This window comes from Oncorhynchus gorbuscha, linkage group LG08, assembly GCF_021184085.1.
Source record: "Oncorhynchus gorbuscha isolate QuinsamMale2020 ecotype Even-year linkage group LG08, OgorEven_v1.0, whole genome shotgun sequence".
NCBI classification, from domain to species: Eukaryota; Metazoa; Chordata; class Actinopteri; order Salmoniformes; family Salmonidae; genus Oncorhynchus; species Oncorhynchus gorbuscha.
The window spans coordinates 59,823,229-59,849,181 of NC_060180.1; the positions used below are offsets into that span (position 1 = coordinate 59,823,229).

General features: G+C 43.0%; 1 protein-coding gene across 3 annotated transcripts in view; it reads left to right on the plus strand.

The window, feature by feature from the left end:
• The window catches only part of LOC124041926 (enhancer of polycomb homolog 1-like), a 47,508-nt gene that overhangs the window by 17,566 nt on the left and 3,989 nt on the right, over positions 1-25,953 (plus strand). For 2 of the 3 annotated variants that reach the window (XM_046360105.1, XM_046360103.1), the window contains 9 exons: positions 7,281-7,437; positions 11,761-11,906; positions 12,241-12,447; positions 14,728-14,876; positions 16,702-16,858; positions 17,124-17,288; positions 17,572-17,661; positions 19,866-20,014; positions 20,240-20,604. In XM_046360105.1, coding sequence (XP_046216061.1) covers positions 7,302-7,437; positions 11,761-11,906; positions 12,241-12,447; positions 14,728-14,876; positions 16,702-16,858; positions 17,124-17,288; positions 17,572-17,661; positions 19,866-20,014; positions 20,240-20,604 — 1,564 coding nt within the window. In that variant the 5' untranslated portion in view covers positions 7,281-7,301. The remainder of the gene's footprint in view (positions 1-7,280; positions 7,438-11,760; positions 11,907-12,240; positions 12,448-14,727; positions 14,877-16,701; positions 16,859-17,123; positions 17,289-17,571; positions 17,662-19,865; positions 20,015-20,239; positions 20,605-25,953) is intronic. The other variant, XM_046360106.1, reaches the window with a different exon arrangement.

The following is a 25,953-nucleotide window of genomic DNA, read 5'->3' on the forward strand; positions in this document are numbered from 1 at the left end:
CCAATAAACAGTAGGTTATTCTGGCTGGATTTGTTACACTCCTCCCATGTAAATATTTCTGCCACTGCAGATTTGGACGGGACTAATGATGGTGTTTTTATGCTCGTGTACATAATTACCTTGTCCGACCTCCCACAGTAAAACTAATCTAGTCTTATCATGAAATTCCTGAGCGGTTTCCTTTCCCTCCGGCAACTGAGTTAGTATGAATGCCTGTATCTTTGTATTGACTGTGTGTATTCATACACCAAGTGTAATTTTCAATTTTTTTATTTTTTATTTTAACCCATCTTCCAATAGGGCCCCTTAGTAAGGCATTGGGAAACGTCTTTGGTTGAATCTGTTTGAAATTCACTGCTTGACTGAGGGACCTTTTTTAAAGAATTGTATGTGGGGTACAGCGATAAAGTAGTCATTCAAATCATGATAAATACTATAATTGCACACAAGGTGAGTCGATGCAATTTATGTGAGTTAAGCAAATGTTTACTTCTGAACTTGTTGGTGCTTGCCATATCAAAGGGGTTGAATACTTATTGACTCAACACATTTCAGCTTTTTTTATTTTATTAATATAATTCCACTTTGACATCAATCAAATTTATTTTTGAAGCCCTTTTTACATCAGCTGATGTCACAAAGTGCTGTACAGAAACACAGCATAAAACCGCAAGCAATACAGGTGTAGAAACACGGTGACGTGGAAAAAGTCCCTGGAAAGGCCAGAACCTAGGTCGGAACCTAGAGGAACCAGGGGACAGCAAGCAGTCATCATGCCAGGTTGTCCTGTGGCATAGTCCTAGGGTTCAGGTCCTCCGGGTAAGGGAAAGAACGAAAGTGAAATAGAGAGCATACTTAAATTCACACAGGATACCGGATAAGACAGGAGAAGTACTCCAGATATAACAAACTGACCCTAGCCCCCCGACACACAAACTGCCACAGCATAAATACTGGAAGCTGAGACAGGAGGGGTCGGGAGACACTGTGGCCCTGTCTGACGATACCCCCGGACAGGGCCAAACAGGCAGGATATAACCCCACCCACTTTGCCAAAGCACAGCCCCCACACCACTAGAGGGACATCTTCAACCACCAACTTACCATCCTGAGACATGGCTGAGTCTAGCCCACAGAGATCTCCCCCACGGCACAACGCAAGGGGGGGTGCCAACCCAAACCGGAAGATTACGTCAGTGACTCAACCCACTAAAGTGATGCACCCCTCCTAGGGACAGCATGGAAGAGCACCAGTGACTCAGCACCTGTAAAAGGGTTAGAGGCAGAGAATCCCAGTGGAGAGGGGAACCAGCCAGGCAGAGACGGCAAGGGCGGTTCGTTGCTCCAGTGCCTTTCCGTTTACCTTCACACTCCTGGTCCAGACTACACTCAATCATAGGACCGACTGAAGAGACGAGTCTTCAATAAAGACTTGAAGGTTGAGACCTAGTCTGCGTCTCACATAGATAGGCAGACCATTCCATAAAAATGGAGCTCTGTAGGAGAAAGCCCTGCCTCCAGCTGTTTGCTTATGAGTTCTAGGGACCGTAAAGAGGCCTGCGGCTTGTTACCGTAGCATACGTGTAGGTATGTACGGCAGGACCAAATCGGAAATACCGGTAGCAGCAAGCTCATGTAATGCTTTGTAGGTTAGCATTAAAAGCTTAATCAGCCCTTGCCTTAATATCAGGAAGCCAGTGTAGAGGCTAGCACTGGAGTAATATGATCACATTTTTGGGGGTTCTGGTCAAGATTCTAGCAGCCGTGTTTAGCACAAGCTGAAGTTTATTTATTTAGTGCTTTATCTGGGTAGCCGGAAAGTAGAGCATTGCAGTAGTCTAACCTAGAAGTAACAAAAGCATGGATTATTTTTCTGCATTTTTTTGGACAAAGTTTCTGCTTTTTGCAATGTTATGTAGATGAGGGGGGGGGAGTGTCCTTGAAACAGTCTTGATATGTTCGTCAAAAGAGATCAGGGTCCAGAGTAAACATTGCAAAAATCATAAAGTAAGATTAATTGTCAGATTCAACAGAAGATCTTTGTTTCTTGGGACCTAGAACAATAATCTCTTTTGTCTCTGAGTTTAGAAGTAGAACACTTGCTGCAATCCACATGTATAAAACAGACTTCCAGGGAGGGCAATTTTCGGGCTTCACCGTGTTTCAGCGAAATTTGGGTTTCCAATCTCTCATAGTGTGGTGATCGGTGGTATCAAAAGCAGCAATAAGGTCTAGGAGCAGTGCTATGATGGATTTAAAGAGGAGTCCGTAATTTGATTATCGGGTATTGTGTATAGGCCAGTGACACAATCTCAATTGAATCCATTTTGAAGAAGTGAAGGGGTGTGAATACTTTCAGAAGGCACTGTAGGTCATCTGATTTTAATCCGTGTTGACAGTGGAGAAGACAACTGCTCCTTTCTGTGTAGAAAAGCCCATGTTTAATGCCTGCTTCTTTCAGTCAATTCTGTGTTGCAGATAGCTCAGAAAATGGCTCTTAAAAGGAAACTTGAAGCCTGTGGAAGTTGGCAGACTCGTACAGGATTCTTTAAAGTCCAAGTGCTTGTCTATGTATTGTCCTGTGGTTTATATATTGTGCAACTGATCAAATCTTTGTACACTTTTAGTGCTCGTTCAATCGGTGTTATTTCCTTGTAGTTGCTGGTAGGGGAGTAGTGGTTCACCGAACCCACGGTTCGGTTCGTTTTGGGTTTTTGGGGTCACGTTTTTGCCACAGATGTTTTTTTAATGGGAGCGTGCAATTCACATGCTGACTGCAGGTATGTCCACCAGAGTTGTTGCCAGAGAATTTTATGTTCCTTTCTCTACAATAAACTGCCTCCAATGTTGTTTTAGAGAATTTGACAGAACTTCCAACCAGCCTCACAAACGCAGACCATAATGACCACGCCAGCCCAGGACCTCCACTTCTGGCTTTTTGACCTGCGGGATCGTCTGAGACCAGCCACCGGGACAACTGATGAAACTGGGTTTGCACAACCAAAGAATTTCTGCACAAACTGTCAGAAACCATCTCGGTAGCTCATCTGTGTGCTTGTTCCCCTCACCAGGCTCTTGACCTGACTGAAGTTAAGCATTGTGTCTCACTTCAGTGGGTAAATGCTCACCTTTGATGGCCACTGACACGCTGGAGAACTGTGCCCTTCACAGGTGAATCCTGGTTTCAACTCTACCGGTCAGATAGCAGACAGTGTGTGGGCAAGCGGTTTGTTGACGTCAACATTGAACAGAGTGCCGTGGGGTTATGGCATGGGCAGACATAAGCTACATACACAATTGCATTTTATCGATGGCAATTTGAATACAGTGACTAGATACTGAGGCTCTTTGACGTGCCAATCGTCCGCCGCCATCACCTCATGTTTCAGCGAGATAATGCACAGCCCAATGTCGCAAGAATCTGTACACAATTCCAGGAAGCTGAAAATATCCCAGTTCTTCCATGGCCTGCATGCTCACCAGACATGTCACCCATTGAGTATGTTAGATGGTCTGGATCGACGTGTACGACAGTGTTCCAATTCCCGCCAATATCCAGCAACTTTGAAGAGTGGGACAACATGCCACAATCAACAGCTGGAAGAACTTCATGTGAAGGAGATACACAAGGCAAATGGTGGTCACACCAGATAGTGACTGGTTTTCTTGTCTACCTTTAAAAATAATGAGTATCTGGGACCTACAATGCATATCTGTATTCCCAGTCATGTAAAATCCATAGATTAGGGCCAAAGGAATTGACTGATTTCCTTATGAACTGTAACTCAGTAAAATCTTTGCAATTGTTGCGTTTTTATATTTTGTTGTTCAGTGTAATTAACAACTTTGGCTTGCTTATATAGGCTAGAGCAGGTACTACCTGTTTGCTGAAATGGGTGCGAGAGGGATGTTTCGAACGTGGCCTGCACTTCCATGACGTTCTCAACCACCTAGAATGGCATGGTCAGAATCGACTGTGAAAAGCTGCTTGAGTGCAGAGGAGATTAAGTTGTCTCTGCATTTCTGTCTTGCTTTAGTGGTAGGAAAAGTGGGGTAATTTCAGTGTAAACGTGTCAACATGTTTGAGGTGTTGGCAGCTACATAGGCTATTGAACAGTGGTGACGTACTGTTAACATTTCATCAATAACTCTCTGTCCATCGCCGTTGAAATCTACTGGGAAACTGAAGTCTTCCCAAACTAGAGATTTAAACAATGGAGGAGAATCGTCCACCACTCACCATATTGAGATAAAAACGGCTGCATTAGGCCTTTAACCTGTTACTCCTACCCCCTACTTTTTCGAACATTCTGTTAAAAATCGCGCAACATTTCAGCGCCCTGCTGCTCATGCCAGGAATATAGTATATCATATGATTAGTATGTGTGGATAGAAAACACTCAGACGTTTATAAAACTGGTTAAATCACGGCTGTGACTATAACAGAACGTGCGTTTCATCGAAAAGCGCAGGAAAATCTGATCACTGAAAATGGAAATGAATATCCATGCGCCACTTCCAGGAATTGTTAAAGAAGAACCAAATTAAATGAGGCCGAGGTTGCAGTACCTACAGCTTCCACACGATGTCTAGAGTCTTGTCATTTGCTTCGGCTTTGATTCTTGGTCAAACCGAATCAAGGGAACCGATTCCCTCCGGTCTCCGACCGGATGTTTTGGTTGAGAAATATCTGGACATTTTTTCCAGACGGACACCTAGAATTTACATCGCCTCCTGATGAATTTTATCGCTTATTAACGTGTACTAATACCTAAAGTTGCATTACAAAAGTATTTCGAAGTGTTTTGTGAAAGTATCGTCGACTTTTTTTATTTTAAAAAATGACGTTGCGTTATGAAACACTATTTTTTTCCGTTTATCACAGTCTTCATAGATCGATATCTAGGCTATATATGGACCGATTTAATTGAAAAAAAGACCCAATGGTGATTATGGGACATCTAGGAGTGCCAACAAAGAAGATGGTCAAAGGTAATGAATGTTTTATATTTTATTTGTGCGGTTTGTGTAGCGACGACTATGCTAATTATTTTGTTTACGTCCCCTGCGGGTCTTTTGGGGTGTTACATGCTATCAGATGATAGCTTCTCATGCTTTCGCCAAAAAGTATTTTTGAAATCTGACACGTTGCCTGGATTCACAACGAGTGTAGCTTTAATTCAATACCCTGCATGTGTATTTTAATGAACGTTTGAGTTTTAACTAATACTATTAGCATTTAGCGTAGCGCATTTGCATTTCCAGATCTCTAGATGGGACGCCTGCATGCCAGGTAGCAGCAAGAGGTTAAGAATTCATCTGGATCAGTGAAATAAATGGAAAACTGCAATTCATAGACCAGAGTTTTAAACACTTGTTGATATTCTGATCTTTGTGGCAATTCATATCTGGCAGTGAAATACTTTAATCTCAAAAGATGTGTTAAAGGTCATATGAGCCAAGAGCCCCCCCCCCCCTCAATACTCAACTGGTAGACCAAATCAGGACCCAGAAAGTGGTCAATATGGACCGCAGGTTGGGCTTCGACCCCTGGTATCATATAACTACACATAAGACATGGAAGAATGTGTAGAATTGCAGAGAATTTGCCTTTAAAATGTCAAATATATTTTCTCCATGTTAAATGTGTATAATTGCTTTAAACTGTGAAATGTTCCTTCTGCCAACAAGCGGGGTGTGATCCGTTTTTTTTGGGGGGGGGGGTGCATGGGTTGTGAGGTGGGCGTTTACTACGCCGTTTTAATTACATGATCCACCTGGACCTTTGTGACTGGACCTTCTCAAATAGTACTTGAGTGCACCTGGCCTAGACGATATCCAAAAACAAATAGCAATACACTAAATTCATTTTCTGTTTTCAATTGTAAACACAATACCACACTTTTCCAAAGTAGTCCATGTTGCTGTTATTTCCAATTAAATCAAGGCATTAGAATATATCGGAGGGCTTACGCTGGTTGTTGTTGAGGAAAACGCGCCTGCGATGGTCTAATGCTGCATACAGAGCCCTCGGCTCACTCGCCCTCCACGCACTGTAGGCTACAATTCCTTGAGTTTCCCCGTATGTTTGATTTTCATTAAATCATACATGGTGGTTTTTCTGGCCTAAAATACATTAGTTCATAAGGGCAGAATATTGTGTGTGTGTGTGTGTGTGTGTGTGTGTGTGTGGCCTACAGAAGTTTGATCAGTTATACCATAATTGCAAAAATATTTGGATCAGGTAAAAAGCAAACATTGGTAAGAGACCAGGCTTTATGGAATCTAGCGCTGATTACATTGATTCACCGAAGGTCAATACTTAAATGTTTTATGGAATGCCCACCGTGTACCTATGTTTGTCCTCTGTAGTTGCTTGCACATCTTTTGTTTTCTGAAATCCATACTTTTTCAATAATTGTTAATCAAATACCAGTACTGACTGTTTCCTTGTTGGGATTCAATTGGTGCATTTGCTCGGCCTTGCCATCTTAGAGCAACAGCAATGAGCAAACAGTCGGTGGTTGCCTGGCGGACTACTTTTTCTATTTGGTTAGCTACTCGTGGAAAACATTGCAATGGGATTGCATTTTTTTAATAAACTTATTTATTTTTAAATAAATCACTCATTTTTTATTGGCCATAAGCTGGCTTTTACCGGCTAATGGAAACCCTGTTCCACTGGTGGTTTGTAGTGATTTGAAAAGTGCATAATCTGCCAGGTGCCTGGTCCAAACTAGCTCCCAGACTTTGAAACAGAAGAATATGAATTTTTAGTTACGAAACTGGTATGAGTTAAGCCTACATGTTGCCTTGGATATAAAGTGTACTTGGGTTTTGCACCTGGGGAATAGCCTAGTAAATCTGTGACTGACTACCATTCCAGCACTTTTACCCTGGCCTTGCCAAGTCCTGCTGTTTTATTTTCCATTTTCCAGTCCTTTGTTTTTCTAGTACTCTCTCACAATCACCTAAACTCTGAAGGTGTTTCTTTGACAGCTGACCCTGTCAATTGACCTATTAAAGTGGTCTGTTTTGATTGTTAAATCCTAGGGCCTGTTGGGCAGAGGTATGTTCGTTCATTTGACCTCATTCCTCTACTCTTCTCTGTGGTTCTGTGTGGCACAGTTGATAGAGCATGGTGACTGCAATACCAGGCTCGAGGGTTTGTTTCCCGCTGGGTCCACCCACATGAAAATGTTTGCACGCATGATTGTAAGTCGCTTCAGATAAAAGCTTCTGCCGAATGTGTTGGTTATTATTAAGATCTCTTTCTCTAGGAACACCATCTCCAGAGGGCCATGTCGGCTCAGTCGGTGTATGGAGAGAAACACAACATGGTCATCCCTGTCCCGGAGGCAGACGGCAACATTGCCTACTACGAGTCCCTCTACCCCGGAGAGTTCAAGATGCCAAAGCAGCTTATTCACATACAGCGTGAGTAGTAGACCTGGCTGCAAGGCTCTAGTACCATATACTACCGCTCAACCTCAAATCGACCCAAACACTCTCCCTATGCACTTTGGGCAATCTGACAGGATTTGATTGGTATAAGTAATAAGATGAATCTTCCACCTAGCCTATCTGAGTGTCCGGTGGAACTGTTTCCATATTGATTGCAGCTGGCACATCCTCTTAGATCTCCACAAGTCCCTAGGAAGTTGGGTCTAGATGTCCATTTGGGATTTGGTCATACCTCAGCTTGGTTTATGGAGAGGTATTGATAACATCTGAATATGTGGTTTATCTGTTGCTAGGCAATAGTGATGAGTAGTTTTATGCCCTGGTGGCAAAGTTGTATGAACCAATTCAGAGACTAACTAATACATATTGAAGGAGAGCCAATCTATATACAATTACAGCTGACTTTGAGACTGTCAATAGTAAAATGTTTGAGTGAACCTGAATCTGGAAAATGAAAGGTCAAATTGCTTCTGTAGACTCCTCCTCCCCACCACTCTATGGCAAGGAGTTTTGTTGGTAGTAGTTGAGACTTGTAAGGCATAATTCTTAAGCGTTGTGGGATCTAGCCGTAGTATTAATTTAGTAGGCCTAATCCTCTCGTACATGAATCATACTTTGTTATTGCTCAATATAAGAGCTCAGCTAAATTTGATTTCCTGGGCTTATGTCATTATTGTCCGATGTGAGATGGGCCTGGGAATTGCTAGGGAACTCACAATATAATATCACGATACTTAGGTGCCGATTCGATAATGTGCTTTGATGTTCCCAACATATTGCTCACCATATGTCTGCTGCAGAGAGGAAAGACTAAAACTAATTTTGATCAGTAAGGGAAATAAGTTCTGAAAAGTTGTTGTTGCTAACTACAGAAGCATAACAATTGTTACTTAGAGTTAAATATCTATATCCTCCCAAAATAATATTGTAACTTAATTTTTTCCCCACAAACTTTTTCTGTGTCATTATAGCTAGGCAATTGCGTTAATTCACGTTACCGTGTTAGTAGAGGCTGCCGAAAACTCAATCTAACATGATTGGAATTTAATTGATTTATATGAAGGTGTGTTAGTTTTTGATTCAGCATTGTCATGTCTTGGGCTTTGAAAGCTAAATTTAAATGCAGTTGCCAAGATGCTGCCATAAAGTTTCTCTGGCTTGATTTGCTGAACCGACCAAATGTAAATTAATCACTTTACCCCAACCAATACAACCATTGCTTTAGTCAGAATTTAAATACTAGTAGCTCGGAACATAAGTCAGCATTATGTCAAACTGGGAAGATCGGCTAGAAGGTCTCCTGTATCCCGTAATGGGAAAGGGGAGCATTCGGCTCTTCTTGTGAACTGTTGGAATGGAAATGCATTGGCTTAAGCACCAGGCTACTGTGATGCTACTACGTTAGCATGTGTGCTCAGTGATAACAGGAGAGCTACACTGGGGCGTCATGGACGTGTAGCTTTTGCAGGTGTGGGCAGACCTTAAGTTCTCTAGGATAGGGGGCAACATTTGGAATTTTGGATGAAAAGCAGGCCCACATTCAACTGCCTGCTACTCATGCCTAGAAGATAAGATATGCATATTAGTAGATTTGGATAGAAAACACTCTGAAGTTCCTAAAACTGTTTGAAGCATGTCTTTGAGTATAACAGAACTTACGTAGCAGGCGAAACCCCTAGGACAAACTATTTTGAGGTCACTCTCTTTTCAATGGGTTTTAATTGGAATCCAGATTTCTAAGGAACTTGCTTGCAGTTCCTACCGCTTCCACTGGATGTCAGTCTTTTGAAATTGGAGTTGGAACCGGTGTTTTTCTGGATCAAACGCGCCAAATAAATTGACATTTTGGATATATGGATGGAATTCATAGAACAAAAGGACCATTTGTGATGTTTATGGGACATATTGGAGTGCCAACAAAAGAAGCTCGTCAAAGGTAAGGCATGATTTTATATTTTTATTTCTTGCGTTTTGTGTCACGCCTGCATGGTTGAAATATGCTTTCTCTCTTTGTATACGGTGGTGCTACCCTCAGATAAAAGCATTGTTTGCTTTCGCCAAAAAGTATTTTTGAAATCTGACACGTTGGCTGGATTCACAACAAGTGTAGCTTTAATTTGGTATCTTACATGTGTGATTTCACGAAAGTTTGATTTTTATAGTAATTTATTTGAATTTGGCGCTCTGCATTTTCGCTAGCTTTTGGCCAGGTGTTCCAAATATCACCGAGAGGTTAAGAGTTCACCGGCGTGAGCCGCATGCCAAATTGTTGAAAATAGAACCAGAGTGTAAATTTGCAAGGTTGTTGTAGCTATCAATTGTTTCATTAACTTCTCTAGGGTAGGGGCAGCATTTGGAATTTTGGATGAAAAGCATGCCCAAATTAAACGGCCTGCATATAACTGGTAGATTTGGATAGAAAACACTCTAAAGTTTCCAACTGTTAAAATGGTGTCTGTGAGTATAACAGAACTGATTTGGCAGGCGAAAACATCAGAACTCCATTCAGGAGGTAGTTTTCTATTCAATGCCATTACAGTATCCATTGACTTAGGACTCAAATTGCAGTTCCTATGCCTCCCACTAGATGTCAACAGTCTTTAGAAATTCTTTCAGGCTTGTATTCTGATAAATGAGGGAGTAAGACCAGTCTGAATGAGTGGACCCTGATGTGTCAGAGCCTTTCCATGCGCTATCCCGAGAGAGTGCCTTTCTTGTTAACCTTTTTATATTGACAACTTTATTGTTCGGTTGAAATATTATCTATCATTTAGGTTAAAAACAACCTGAGGATCGTCTGACATGTTTCTATGAACTTTACGGATACAATTTAGATTTTTTTTGTCTGCCTATTTCGACTGTTTGAGCCTGTGGATTACTGAAGAAAACGAGCGGGGAAAAAAACTGAGGTTTTTGGATTTTAACCTCTGAACCACCCATCCCGGATCCGGTATAATTGTCATCAGCAACGCTGAATAGCATAGCGCAACAGTCAAATAATATTAGCATCCGGTAACTTGGTCACGAAAATCAGAAAAGCAATCAAATCGTTTGCTTTTGATCTTCGGATGTTTTCACTCACGAGACTCTCAGTTAAACAGCAAATGTTCCTTTTGTTCCATAAAGCTATTTTTAATATCCAAATCCCTCCGTTAGTTTGGTGCGTTATGCCCAGGAATCCACCGGAAAGAGCGGTCACGTCAACGCAGACACAAATTCCAAATTATATCCATAATGTCCACAGAAACATGTCAGATGTTTTTTATAATCAATCCTCAGGGTGTTTTTCAAATATCTATTCGATAATATATCAATCTGGACAGTTGGCTTTTCACCAGGACCGGGAGTATCAATGGCCGCCTTTCTCTTTTGCACACAATTCACTCTGAGCCCCCACCTATCCACTTACGCAATGTGGTCGTTCACGCTCATTCTTCAAAATAAAAGCCTGAAACTATGTCTGAAGACTGACACCTTGATGAAGTAATAGGAAAAGGAATCTGGTGGATATTCCTTTAAGTGGAGCAATGGGAGGCTATGGAACATGGAGTTTTCCAAATAGAAGCCACTTCCCGGTTCGATTTTTCTCAGGTTTTCGCCTGCAATATCGGTTTTGAAAACTTTAGAGTTTTTTTTTTATCCTAATCTGTCAATTATATGCATATTCTATCATCTGGTCCTGAGAAATAGGCCGTTTCCTTTGGGAACGTTATTTTTTCCAAACATAAAAATAGTGCCCCCTAGCTTAAAGTCTCTTAACCTCTTGATCGAACAAATGGAACATTTATTGAGTTAATGAATGTCTTCTGAGTGCAACCATATGAAGATCATCAAAGGTAAGGGATTAATTTTTATCTCTTTCTGAGTAGTGTAACTCTTCTGCTTGGCTGGTTACTGGTTAATTATTTTTTTCTACTGGCGTCTGTTCTCAAATAATCGTAAGGTTTGCTTTCGCTGTAAAGCATTTTTAAAATCTGACACCGTGGTTGGATTCACAAGAAGTTCATCTTTAAACCCATGTAAAATATGCTTTGTTTTCAGAGTTTTTATGAGTATTTCCGTATTTGAATTTGTCCCACATACCCTCGAGGGGTTAACAATTAATCACCCATGTTAGCAAACATATTTCATTTCAAACTTCACATTTCTCTAGTATAGACTACTTATCGTCATGAACAATATCAGCAAAGTACCTGTGAAAATGATCGGTATGGTCTGTCTAACTTTAGATTTGTCACCCCATCTCTACTCCATTCTCATGTCTGAAGTTCTCACCTCTCCCTCTCTCACCTGTAGCTTTCACCCTGGACGCAGAGCAGCCGGACTATGACCTGGACACAGAAGACGAGGTGTTTGTGAACAAGCTAAAGAAGAAGATGGAGATCACCTTCCTGCAGTTTGAGGAGATGGTTGACCGTCTGGAGAAAGGCAGTGGGCAGCAGGTAAGTCTTGGAATCTGCATCCTAAATGGCACACTATTCCCTACATATAGTGTACTACTTTTGACGGGAGCCCTAAGTGCCTTGGTCAAAAATAGAGCACTACACAGGGAATAGGGTGCATTTGATGGGATAAGAGGGAGTAGCCTACAATGGGCAGTCATAGCATCAGACTAGCATCCTGTCCAGGGGGTGTACGGTACGGTCTTGCACATCAAGCTGTGTCACGCTACAGAAACCAGAAATTGTTACTCTACAATCAGGGGATCAGAACAGAGACCCTGCCGCCTCCCAAATGTGACTCCCTGCTCCTCCCTCACCTCTTTCCCCCGATCAGGCGGTGAGCTTGCAGGAGGCCAAGCTGCTGTTGAAGGAGGATGACGAGCTGATCAAGGAAGTGTTTGACTATTGGACCAGGAAGAGGAAAAACGGCAAGCACGGCACGCTGCACCCCACTGTGAAGCAGGAGAAGAGGGACGGCTCCAGCACCTCAGACCCCTACGTGGCCTTTCGCAGAAGGACGGAGAAGATGCAGACCAGAAAGGTAGGTTCCCACCTCTAGACCAGGGCAAATCAAATTTTATTTGTCACATGCGCCGTATACAACCGGTGTAGTAGACCTTACCGTGAAATGTTTACTTACAAGCCCTAACCAACAATGCAGTTAAAAAAAATATATATAGATATCAAATCATTTAAAGAGCAGCAGTAAAATAGAGTCAATGTGCGGTGGCAGTTGTTAGTCGAGGTAATATGTACATGTATAGTTATTAGTGACTATGCATAGATAATAACAGAGTAGCAGCACTGTAAAGGGGGGGCAGCAATGCAAATAGTCTGGGTAGCCATTTGATTAAATGTTCAGGAAGGAGTCTTGTGGCTTGGGGGTAAAGAAGCTGTTTAGAAGCCTCTTGGACATAGACTTGCCGTGCGATAGCGTAGCAGAGAGAACAGTCTAAGGTGGCTGGAGTCTGACGATTTTTATGGCCTTCCTCTGACACCGCCTGGTATAGAGGTCCTGGATAGCAGCTGGGCCGTTCGCTCTACCCTCTGTAGTAGAGGTCGACCGACTATTTGGAATGTCCGATTTCAAGTTCTCATAAGAATCGGAAATCTGTATTTAAATGCGCCGATTTAAAAAAATATATATATATAGCAACCTTACAGTTAACTAGTCCAACGCAATAACGACCTGCCTCTCTCTCGTTGCACTCCACAAGGAGACTGCCTGTTACGCGAATGCAGTAAGCCAAGGTAATTTGCTAGCTAGCATTAAAAACAGTCAATCACTGAAAAACAGTCAATCATAATCACTAGTTAACTACACATGGTTGATATTACTAGATATTATCTAGCGTGTCCTGCGTTGCATATAATCTGACTGAGCATACAAGTATCTGACTGAGCGGTGGTAGGCAGAAGCAGGTGTGTAAACATTCATTCAAACAGCGCTTTCATGCGTTTTGCCAGCAGCTCTTCTTTGTGCGTCAAGCATTGCGCTGTTTCTGACTTCAAGCCTATCAACTCCCGAGATGAGGCTGGTGTAACCGAAGTGAAATGGCTAGCTAGTTAGCGCGCTAATAGCATTTCAAACGTCACTCGCTCTGAGACTTCTAGTAGTTGTTCCCCTTGCTCTGCATGGGTAACGCTGCTTCGATGGTGGCTGTTGTCGTTGTGTTGCTTGTTCGAGCCCAGGGAGGAGCGAGGAGAGGTACGGAAGCTATACTGTTACACTGGCAACACTAAAGTGCCTTTAAGAACATCCAATAGTCAATGGTTATTGAAATACAAATGGTATAGAGGGAAATAGTCCTATAATTCCTATAACTACAACCTAAAACTTCTTACCTGGGAATATTGAAGTCTCATGTTAAAAGGAAACACCAACTTTCATATGTTCTCATGTTCTGAGCAAGGAACTGAAACGTTAGCTTTCTTACATTGCACTTTTACTTTCTTCTCCAACACTTTGTTTTTGCATTATTTAAACCAAATTGAACATGTTTCATTATTTACTTGAGGCTAAATTGATTTTATTGATGTATTAAGTTAAAATAAGTTCATTCAGTATTGTTGTAATTGTCATTATTACAAATAACAAAAAATAACAAAAAATTGGCTGATTAATCGGTATCGGCTTTTTTGGTCCTCCGATAATTGGTATCAGCGTTGAAAAATCATAATCGGTCGACCTCTACTCTGTAGTGCCTTGCGGTCAGAGGTCTAGCAGTTTCCTTACCAGGCAGGATGCTCTCTGGTGCAGATGTAGGACCTTTTTGAGGATCTGATGACCCATGCCAAATCTTTTTAGTTTCCTGGGGGGGGAATAGGTTTTGTTGTGCCCTCTTCATGAATGTCTTTTTGTGCTTGGACCATGTTTGTTGGTGATGTGGACACCAAGGATCTTGAAGCTATCAACCTGCTCCACTACAGCCCCATCGACGAGAATGGGGGCGTACTCGGTCCTCTTTCTGTAGTCCACAATCATCTCCTTTGTCTTGATCACATTGAGGGAGAGGTTGTTGTCCTGGCACCGCAAGGCCAGGTCTCTGATAATATTATAAGGGGTAGTTGACACGATTCCCGTACACTGATAAAGCCTAGTCCTGTTCATTAGAAATTCCTGCTGAGCATGGTTTTTAGTTTAGGACTAGGCTTTGTGTCCAGGAAACTGGCCCCAAGTGTGTGTGTGTGTGTGTGTGTGTGTGTGTGTGTGTGTGTGTGTGTGTATACCCCTACGCATTTTCATTTCAACTGATTTATAGGCTTACCTTAGGTTATTGACAGCAGCTGAGTTAATTAATGGTGAAATTGCCCCCCTCAGAACCGTAAGAACGAGGAGGCTGGGTATGAGAAGATGCTGAAACTGCGGAGGGACCTGAGCCGAGCCGTCACCATCCTGGAGATGATCAAGAGGAGGGAGAAGAGCAAGAGAGAGCTGCTGCACCTCACCCTGGAGATCGTAGAGAAGAGGTGGGTACTTCTCAGAGATGTACTCAAGTTTTTTTTTTTTTTTTAAGTCATATTGCTCGGATGCCAGTCATCTTAGTCAGGACAACTTTCATTCTGGAAACTGATCAAATATGGTAAAATAATGTATACAACAGTGCCTATGTAGATATCTGCTTGGGTATATACACTGCTCAAAAAAATAAAGGAAACACTAAAATAACACATCCTAGATGAATGAAATATTTTTATTAAATACTTTTTTCTTTACATAGTTGAATGTGCTGAAAAACAAAATCACACAAATTATCAATGGAAATCAAATTTATCAACCCATGGAGGTCTAGATTTGGAGTCCCACTCAAAATTGAAGTGGAAAACCACACTACAGGCTGATCCAACTTTGATGTAATGTCCTTAAAACAATTCAAAATGAGGCTCAGTAGTGTGTGTGGCCTCCACTTGCCTGTATGACCTCCCTACAATGCCTCGGCATGCTCCTGATGAGGTGGCGGATGGTCTCCTGAGGGATCTCCTCCCAGACCTGGACTAAAGCATCCGCCAACTCCTGGACAGTCTGGTGCAACGTGGCATTGGTGGATGGAGCGAGACATGATGTCCCAGATGTGCTCAATTGGATTCAGGTCTGGGGAACGGGCGGGCCAGTCCATAGCATCAATGCCTTCCTCCTGCAGGAACTGCTGACACACTCCAGCCACATGAGGTGTAGCATTGTCTTGCATTAGGAGGAACCCAGGTCCAACCGCACCAGCATATGGTCTCACAAGGGGTCTGAGGATCTCATCTCGGTACCTAATGGCAGTCAGGCTACCTCTGGCTAGCACATGGAGGGCTGTGCGGCCCCCCAAAAAAATGCCACTCCACACCATGACTGACCCACCGCCAAACCGGTCATGCTGGAGGGTGTTGCAGGCAGTTGTACGTTCTCCACGGCGTCTCCAGACTGTCAAGTCTGTCACATGTGCTCAGTGTGAACCTACTTTCATCTGTGAAGAGCACAGGGCGCCAGTGGCGAATTTGCCAATCTTGGTGTTCTCTGGCAAATGCCAAACGTCCTGCACGGTGTTGGGCTGTAAGCACAACCCCCACCTGTGGACGTCGGGCCCTCATACCATGCTCATGAAGTCTGTTTCTGACCGTTTGAGCAGACACATGCACATTTGTGGCCTGCTGGAGGTCATTCACGTCTCCTGATGTTCTGGCCTGTCTCCTGGTAGCGCCTCCAAGCTCTGGACACTACGCTGACAAGACACAGCAAACCTTGCTACAGCTCGCATTGATGTTCCATCCTGGATGAGCTGCACTACCTGAGCCACTTGTGTGGGTTGTAGACTCTGTCTCATGCTACCACTAGAGTGAAAGCACCGCCAGCAAAGTGACCAAAACATCAGCCAGCAAGCATAGGAACTGACAAGTGGCCTGTGGTCACCACCTGCAGAACCACTCCTTTATTGGGGGTGTCTTGCTAATTGCCTATAATTTCCACCTGTTGTCTATTCCATTTGCACAACAGCATGTGAAATTTATTGTCAATCAGTGTTGCTTCCTAAGTGGAAAGTTTGATTTCACAGAAGTGTGATTGACTTGGAGTTACATTGTGTTTAAGTATTCCCTTTATTTTTTTTGAGCAGTGTATGTTTGCTAGCCATCTTGCCAACATTGATTAGGCCTATATGATCTCTATGGTACTACTGTAGTGGAGTAGTTAGGATCTGTTTAATAGAGTTGTACTTCTGTTACAAAATAGTTTTGATTGTCTGGTAATTTGATTGAAATCCAGTTATTCTATTAAAATTGTTGATTATGACTTTGACCTATGCCCTTCCAGGAATGTTATGTCGGACTTTGGTGGTGAGATCATGGCTGAAGTGCTGGCCCAGCGAGCTCTGGCCAAGCCTGCCCATATTATTCCCCTGGCGCCGCTGACCAACAGCAACCAGTACAGACATCAGGACCACATGGACCTCAAGGAGTACAAGTCCAAGGTGGGTGTGTGAGTTGGAGAGAAAAGAGGTTGATCTCTCATTGGCCCATATTCACATAGTGTCTCCTAGTAGGAGTGCTGCTGATCTAGGATCAGTTTTGCCTTTTGGATCACAATGGAGACAGTGACCTGATCCTAGATCAGCATCTCTACTCAGATACTTTGTGAGTACGGGCCAATTACTCAAGGTTTTTTTTCCTGCTTTCCCTCCCAAGAAATTGCTAGCAAGTGAGTGACAACTTGAAATGTCTGTCTTTCCCTTCTAGCCGGAGAAGACTGAGGTCGTCAGGCAGAAGAGGAAGTATGAGAGGAAGCCTAAAGTCTTACCCCTGTCAGCTGCTGCCCCTCACTACTCTGGCCCCTCTGTGTTCAACGCTAAGGACGTCCACCAGTATGACTTCCCCAGTTCAGATGATGAGCTGCACTCCCAGGTAGGCAGAGCGGTTGGACATGGGTCTAGGGGTCCATTTGGGACGCAACCCAACGTCCTATGCACTTGTAGATCTGAGAGGATTTGATTAGTATAAGCAATATGTTGAGACTTCCACCTAGACTATCAGAGGGCAAGATGGTTTATGACCATATTATTGTCATCTGTCAAATCTCCAAGTGCTTAGGGTGGATTTGGGATTGGGCCTTGGACATCTGTGCGGGAAACTTTTTTATTTTGTCATAATGTACTTTTGGTGACCTTTGACTGCTCTCCCTCTCCAGATGCACTCCGGCTCTTCAGAAGCTGAGGAGGAGAATGACCCCGATGGTTCCTTTTCATTCCGAAGGAAAGCAGGCTGTCAATATTATGCTGTGAGTATAAATGACTCATCTGATAACTTGTGTAAATGTACAATAAAGTAAATTTTGTACCCAATATCTGTACATTATATACTATATGACCAAAAGCTCGTTGAACATCTCATTCCAAAATGATGTGCATTAATATGGAATTGGTCCACCCCTTTACTGCTGTAACAGCATCCACTCTTCTGAGAAGGCTTTTCACTAGATGTTGGAACTAGGGATGCACGATATATTGGTGAACAAATCGGAATTGGGCAACATTAGCTAAAAATGCCAACATCGTTCTGATTTCTAGTTTAATAATTCTTGGAACTACCCATCCCGGATCCGGGAGAATTGTCATCAACTACACTAATTAGCATAGCGCAACGGTCAAAAAATATTACTCGACAATATTCATATTCATGAAATCACAAGTGAAATATAGTGAAAAAACAGCTTAGCCATTTGTTAATCATCCTGTCGTCTCAGATTTTGAAATTATGCTTTACAGCCAAAGCAAGACAAGCGTTTAAGTTTATCGATAGCCTAGCATAGCATTATGTCCAGCTAGCAGCAGGAAGCTTGGTCACAAAAATCAGAAAAGCAATCAAATTAACCGTTTAAGACTCCTAAATCATTGTTAAGAATAATGAAAATGACTGCAGTTTCTACTGGTCATTGTTTTTAGGTTGGTTGTATTGGTGCTAGCTAGGTACCAAGCTAAAGCTAGCTACCCCAGGAGTTGCGGTCGAACAAATGATGCTTTGGGAGTGCTACTGTGTTCTTTTTAACACGCAAAGACACAAACGGCATTCCATAGAAATTCTGGTTGAGAATGAAACGACTGAACAAATGAACGAAACAGCACAGCAAGTAAGTGAAGGTAATACGTTTTGGTTATGTTTTACTGGTAATGGGGGCATGCGTAAATGCCAACAAAATAACTTTTTGGGTTAACTTTTTAAAAATTAACTAGGTAAGTCTAAGAACAAATTCTTATTTACAATGACGGCCCGAACGATACTGGGCCAATGGTGTGCCGCCGTATGGGACTCCCAATCACAGCCTGGATTCGAACCAGTGTCTTTGAAGCCTTTTACACTGAGATGCAGTTCCTTAGACCGCTTGTGTAACTGTTTAACTGTACTAGAATGCTCAAAAGGTCACAAACATTTTAAATATCTGTTATCAGTATAATTTTTTTGGGGCAAGAAAGATATCGCCATCAGCCAAAAATGCCCTATCAGCGCATCACTAGTTGGAACATTGCAGGGACTTGTTTCCATTCAGTCATAAGAGCATTAGTGAGGTCGGACACTGATGTTGGGCAATAGGCCTGGCTCGCAGTCAGCATTCCAATTCATCACAAAGGTGTTCGATGGGGTTTGAGGTCAGGGCTCTGTGCAGTCCAGTCAAGTTCTTCCACAACCGATCTCGACAAACCATTTCTGTATGGACCTCACTTTGTGCACAGGGGCACTGTCATTCTGAAACAGGAAACGGCCTTCCCCAAGTTGGAAGCACAGAATCATCTAGAATGTCATTGTATGCTGAAGCGTTAAGATTTCCCTTCACTGGAACTAAGTGGCCTAGCCCGAACCAATAACAGCCCCAGACCATTATTCCTTATGTGGCCTACCACTTCGCGGCTGAGCTGTTGTTGCTCCTAGACGTTTCCACTTCACAATAACAGCACTTACTGTTGACTGGGACAGCTCTAGCAGGGTAGACATTTGATCAACTGACTTGTTGGAAAGGTGGCATCCTATGACGATGCAACGTTAAGTCACTGAGCTCTTCAGTTAGACAAATATTGCCAGTAGAATGGCCTATGGAGGTTACATGGCTGTCTGCTCGATTTTATTCAACTGTCAAACAACTGGTGTGGCTGAAGTAGCCGAGGTCACTGATTTGTAGGGGTGTCCACATACTTTTGTATTTAATTCAAAACAAAATGCAGGAAATTGAACACACATGTAATCATATTGTCCCTGTGGCATTCTGTCTGGCCATGTATTGTAACTTGCATTATAAATTAATATATGCCATTTAGCAGACGCTTTTATCCAAGACTTGTTAGTCATGAGTGAATCATGTTTTTATGTGTGGCTGGTCCCAGGAATTGAGCCCACTATCTTGGCGTTATAAGCACCATGCTCTACTGAGCTAGAGACCATGTCTAAAACTTGTCCTATGTCTAATGGCTCCTCCTGTGTCTGTCTCACTAGTCTCGGTTGGACCACTGCGGCAGCTGGCCGTGGGTCAGTCCGTCAGAGGGAGGTCTGGGAGACACTCGTTACCGCTACTGCCTCACCACTCTCACCGTGCCACCACGCTGCCTTGGCATGGCACGACGCCGCCTGGGACGGGGGGGCAGGTAGGTTACTGTAGGGTGAAAGGGGCAATCTAGGATTCAAACGGAGGGTTGCCCCCGCCACTGTTTGGGTAAACAGCTGAGTGATGGGCCAGGACAAATATAACCACTCTCCAATTCATATTAAGATCTGTTGATGTGAGATCAATGTAATAGTTTTCTGTGACCAATGGCATGAATGAATGCCTTTTCTAACAGAAGGACTTAACCCTGTTCTCTCTCCCTCAGGGTTTTGCTGGACAGGGCGCACACAGACTTTGACAATGTATTTCATGGGCTGGACTCTGAAATGCTTGACCTGCCTGCCCACTCTCCAGTCACAGACAAGTTTGCTAGTACCTCACAAACAAATACCTCGGACAGAACCTCTTCTTATTCTTCCTCTTCTGCGGACCTCAGTCGGATACTGTTGAACATTAAGTTGAGCCGATGGAGGCACTTCAGGCCCCGGACACTATCACTACACGACGAGGACAACACAATCACAGATCCTTTGTTCAGGAGGCTGGGCAGGGGCCAGAGTCGTATCACCGCTACCCTGGCTGGCACCACTGGCCCCCTGAGAGGAGCTGGCCACACGGCCCCCACAGCTGGTGAGTAGGGCCTGAGGTTATAGGTTTATCTGCGCACACACACCATTCCATAGACAAGCACAGAGTCCACGTCTATATATACACTGTTCAAAAAAATAAAGGGAACACTAAAATAACACATCCTAGATCTGAATGAATGAAATATTTTTATTAAATACTTTTTTCTTTACATAGTTGAATGTGCTGACAACAAAAGCACACACAAATTATCAATGGAAATCAAATGTATCAACCCATGGAGGTCTGGATTTGGAGTCTCACTCAAACTTAAAGTGGAAAACCACACTACAGGCTGATCCAACTTTGATGTAATGTCCTTAAAACAAGTCAAAATGAGGCTCAGTAGTGTGTGTGGCCTCCACGTTCCCGTATGACCTCCCTACAACGCCTGGGCATGCTCCTGAAGAGGTGGCGGATGGTCTCCTGAGGGATCTCCTTCCAGACCTGGACTAAAGCATCCACCAACTCCTGGACAGTCTGTAGTGCAACGTGGCATTGGTGGATGGAGCGAGATATGATGTCCCAGATGTGCTCAATTGGATTCAGATCTGGGGAACGGGTGGGCCAGTCCATAGCATCAATGCCCTCCTCTTGCAGGAACTGCTGACACATTCCAGCCACATGAGGTGTAGCGTTGTCTTGCATTAGGAGGAACCCAGGGCCAACCGCACCAGCATATGTTCTCACAAGGAGTCTGGGGATCTCATCTCGGTACCTAATGGCAGTCAGGCTACCTCTGGCGAGCACATGGAGGGCTTTGCGGCCCCCCAAAGAAATGCCACTCCACACCATGACTGACCCACCGCCAAACCGGTCATGCTGGAGGATGTTGCCGGCAGCAGAACGTTCTCCACAGCGTCTCCGGACTCTGTCATGTGCTCAGTGTGAACCTGCTTTCATCTGTGAAGAGCACAGGGCGCCAGTGGTGAATTTGCCAATCTTGGTTTTCTCTGGAAAATGCCAAACGTCCTGCACGGTGTTGGGCTGTAAGCACAACACCCACCTGTGGACGTCGGGCCCTCATACCACCCTCATTGAGTCTGTTTCTGAGAATTGTGCGCCACCCTATGGGACTCATAATCACTGCCGGATGTGATGCAGCCTGGACTGTAGTGACGCCTCTTGCACTGAGATGCAGTGCCTTAGACCGAAGCGCCAATTTCGGGATCAAAATGCTCCTGATCAGCTTCTACACCCCCCAAGCCATAAGACTGCTGATCAAATGTCTAACCGGGCTATTTGCACGTGTATATTGATGCCTCACACAGACACACTTTCATACTTCACATAGGCTGCTGCTAATCTGTTTATTATCCATCCTGATAGCCTTGTCACTTTTACCCCTACATTCATGTATACTGCACAAAAATATGAACACAGCATTTAGTGTTGATCACAAATGTTCTATATGCACAAAAAGCTTATTTCTTTAAGTGTAGACAAATTTGTTCATCTCTGTTAGTGAGCATTTCTCCTTTGCCAAGATTATCCAACCACCTGACAGGTGTGGCATATCAAGAAGCTGATTAACCTCTTACAGCTCCCCCCTTACTTTGTGCAATTTCCGCCTGAAGACTCCAATGTGAATTGAATGTAGGAGAATATAACACACTAGATCTGGTTTAGATAAAACCATTTTTAAAAAACATGTTTTTTTTCCCCCAATTTTATTTTTGTATCATCTTTAAAATGAACAAGGGAAAACAAACATTCAGATAGGATGATGGGGACAATTTCAGTGAAAAACATAAGAGGGCAATAGTACTTGTGCAAAGTTTCTGAATGATAACTTCCAAAATGCTACATGACATCTATCATCAAGTCACCGCGGTGTCGTCGCCCCCCAAAAAAAATGGAGGGAAAAATACTATTATTGATTTAAAAAAAATATATATATATATATACACACCTTTACAAAATAACATGTAACCATTTACACACTTTCAATATTTGGAAGACCCTCAGTCCTTTATCAATTCAAATCTACTTATATAGTCCCAGCCTAAAACTCCAAACGGCAAGCAATGCAGGTGTAGAAGCACAGTGGCTAGGAAGAAACCTAGAGAGGAACCAGGCTATGAGGGGTTGCCAGTACTCTTCTGGCTGTGCTGGGTGGAGATCAGTGGTTGTAGAGGGTGCAACAGGACAGCACCTAGAGTAAAAATGAACATTTTATGGTTCCATAGCCGCAGGCAGAACGGTGGAAACTGGAACAGCGGCAAGGCCAGGTGGACTGGGGACAGCAAGGAGTCATGCGAGATAGTCCTGACGCATGGTCCTACGGCTCAGGTCCTAGAGAGAGGGAGCGAGAGAGAATAAATTCACACAGGATAAGACTCTTAAGACTCCCATTCGGAGTCAGTGTCAGTTCAGTTAGAATAGTTTCACATATGAGCCCTGTATCAAAAGGTATAATAAACAGATATATATAGAGAGTTGAAGGTTGAATATTACTATTACCTGCGAGATCTACTGTCTTTATAATATTACAACAGACCAGCTGTATCTACTGTCTCCATTTCACTTTTGCCATTGTGGTCCTGCCCTCTCCTCAACAGCATCAAATAGTCTATTTCATGTGGGTTTGGGTGGGGCGGCAGACACACACCTCACATTTCATGACATTACATGTTTATATATTGCTTCTAAAATGTAAAAGTATCACAAATAATATTTTATATTAATTTCAAACAAGGGCATTAGCATGATAAGAATTTACCAGTCCAAAACGATGTCCTCTCCCGTTCAAAAAATATTCCTGCACAATCGCTAAATTAATCGTTCTACAACAATCTCGGTCTCACCTTCCCAATCAATTTATTCAAAAATTGTGTGTACATCTGTATATCAAGACTTAGATTTAGCTTTCCCTGACTTAGTCGCCATAATGATTGATATATAAACAGCTGAATCTGCACGTTCACCAAACAATGCGTGCGTAATATGTGTAGCTCCTTCCAGTATGAAAATTCAATAGTGCATGACTCTCTTTACACTGGCGCTTACTACATGGGTTTGTCTTGCAACACATAAACATGGCGTATTGCCGTTTAGCTCAGCTCATTGGCTATCTACCCAGCTAGATTTCAAGACGAGTGGTGGTCATTGGGTTGAAAGACAGTCAATCAACGAAACAGCGGGTAAATCATTGGTGCACAATGATGTCATGACTTGTCTTCAAATCGGTTTCTTTCAGTAAATGTGTCCCGTGAAATAGCCCATCAGGTTTGATTGTGTTACAAACAAACCAGTTAATTGCAGTGAAACCAAACATGACTGGAAAAGCCACGTTCTCTGTGGGTTATTTACCTGGAATGTGTCGTCGAAAATGGAATGAGACGGAATTCACGACACAAGCGGTTCACAAAATGTTTCGTGTTAGGCTATAAAAACGGATTTTATCAAACAAAAGATAATTCATTGTGTAACAATGAGCATTGGAATTGCGAACAGACGAAGATCGTCAAAGGTAAACAATTTATTTTAATGCAGTTTGTGATTATGTTACGCCTGTGCTGTTTTTTTTTTATTGGGCTCTATGCTCAGATAATTGTATTCTTTTGCAATAAATCTTTTTTTTTTTTTTTAAATCTGACAAAGTTGGATTAGCAAGATTCTAGGCTTTCGATACATGTGAGACACTTGTATTTTCATGAATGTTTAATATGACTATGTAGCGATCACTATGTTGAGGAATTTCAGCCCGCTATCGGGTTCCGTGCGCTGCGTCTCAATCACCACATTCGCCAATATCGCCCTTCCGCATCTGCTGAAAGGTAGCAGAGCTAGAGTGATGTTTATCAGACCATGAGACATCCCGAAAATGGGTCTTTTCACAAAATGGTGTGTGGTGTCCAAACGGTTTGGCCTAAACCATTTATGACCACTATTGGAAGACTAGTCTCTCATGAATACGGTGGTGTTCTCCTTTTTGCTCTTGGATGCCCACAAGATTCGTCTGAAGTCTGTACAGCCTTTTCTGCCAGTAGCAGCCTCGAGACTTGTCTGACGGCCCCGGTGCCATTTTGAAAAATGAATGGAAGTGTATGTATGGAGATAGTTTGGTGCCTAAAATAAGGGGATATTTTGTTACGGTACAGCCTTATTCTAAAATGTATTTTTATTTTTATCCTCAATCTACACACACTACCCCATAATGACAAAGCAAAAAAAATGATACCACATTTACATTAGTATTTAGACCCTTTACTTAGTACTTTGTTGAAGTACCTTTGACAGTGATTACAGCCTCAAGTCTTCTTGGGTATGACGCTACAAGCTTGGCACAGCTGTATTTGGAGTTTCTCCCATTCTTCTCTGCAGATCGTCTAAAGCTCTGTCAGGTTGGATGGGGAGCATCGCTGCACAGCTATTTTCAGATCTCTCCAGAGATGTTCGATTGGGTTCAAGTCTGGGTTCTGGCTGGGCCACTCAAAGACATTCAGAGACTTATCCCGAAGCCACTCCTGCATGGTCTTGGCTGTGTGCTTCGGGTCGTTGTCCTGTTGGAAGGTGAACCTTCACCCCCAGTCTGAGGTCCTGAGCACTCTGGAGCAGGTTTTCATCAAGGATCTTTCTGTACTTTGCTCTGTTCAGCTTTACCTCGGTCCTGATTAGTCTCCCAGTCCCTGCCGCTGAAGAACATCCCCACAGCATGATGCTGCCACCACCATGCTTCACCATAGGGATGGAATTGGCCAGGTGATGAGCGGTGCCAGGTTTCCTCCAGACATGACGCTTGGCATTCAGGCCAAAAAGTTCAATCTTAGTTTCATCAGACCATAGAATCTTGTTTCTCATGATCTTAGAGGCTGTCATGTTCCTTTTACAGAGGAGTGGCTTCTGTCTGGCCACACTACCATTTAAGGCCTGATTGGTGGAGTGCTGCAGGGATTGTTGCATGGTTGTCCTTCTGGAAGGTTCTTCCATCTCCACAGAGGAACTCTGGAGCTCTGTTAGAGTGGCCATTGGGTTCTTGACCAAGGCCCATCTCCCCTGATTGCTCAGTTTGGCTGGACTCATATCAAATTGTAGAAACCTCTCAGATCAATGGAAACAGGATGCACCTCAGCTCAATTGAGTCTCATAGCAAAGGGTTGTGTAGATTTGAGTACACTTTAAAAAATGTTTTATCCACTTTAGAATAAGACTGTAACATAACAAAAAGTGGAAAAAGGTCTGAATATTTTCTAAATGCACTGTCCATAAAAATATTGTTTCCTGATTTTTATTTTTATTTTTTTGTAGGACGGACACATCAGAACAAACTTTAGATTTGGGGGGGACGTTAATTCAATGTGTTTTTATTGGCTGACAGCGGTCATGCCAAATTCAATGATGTGCATCCAA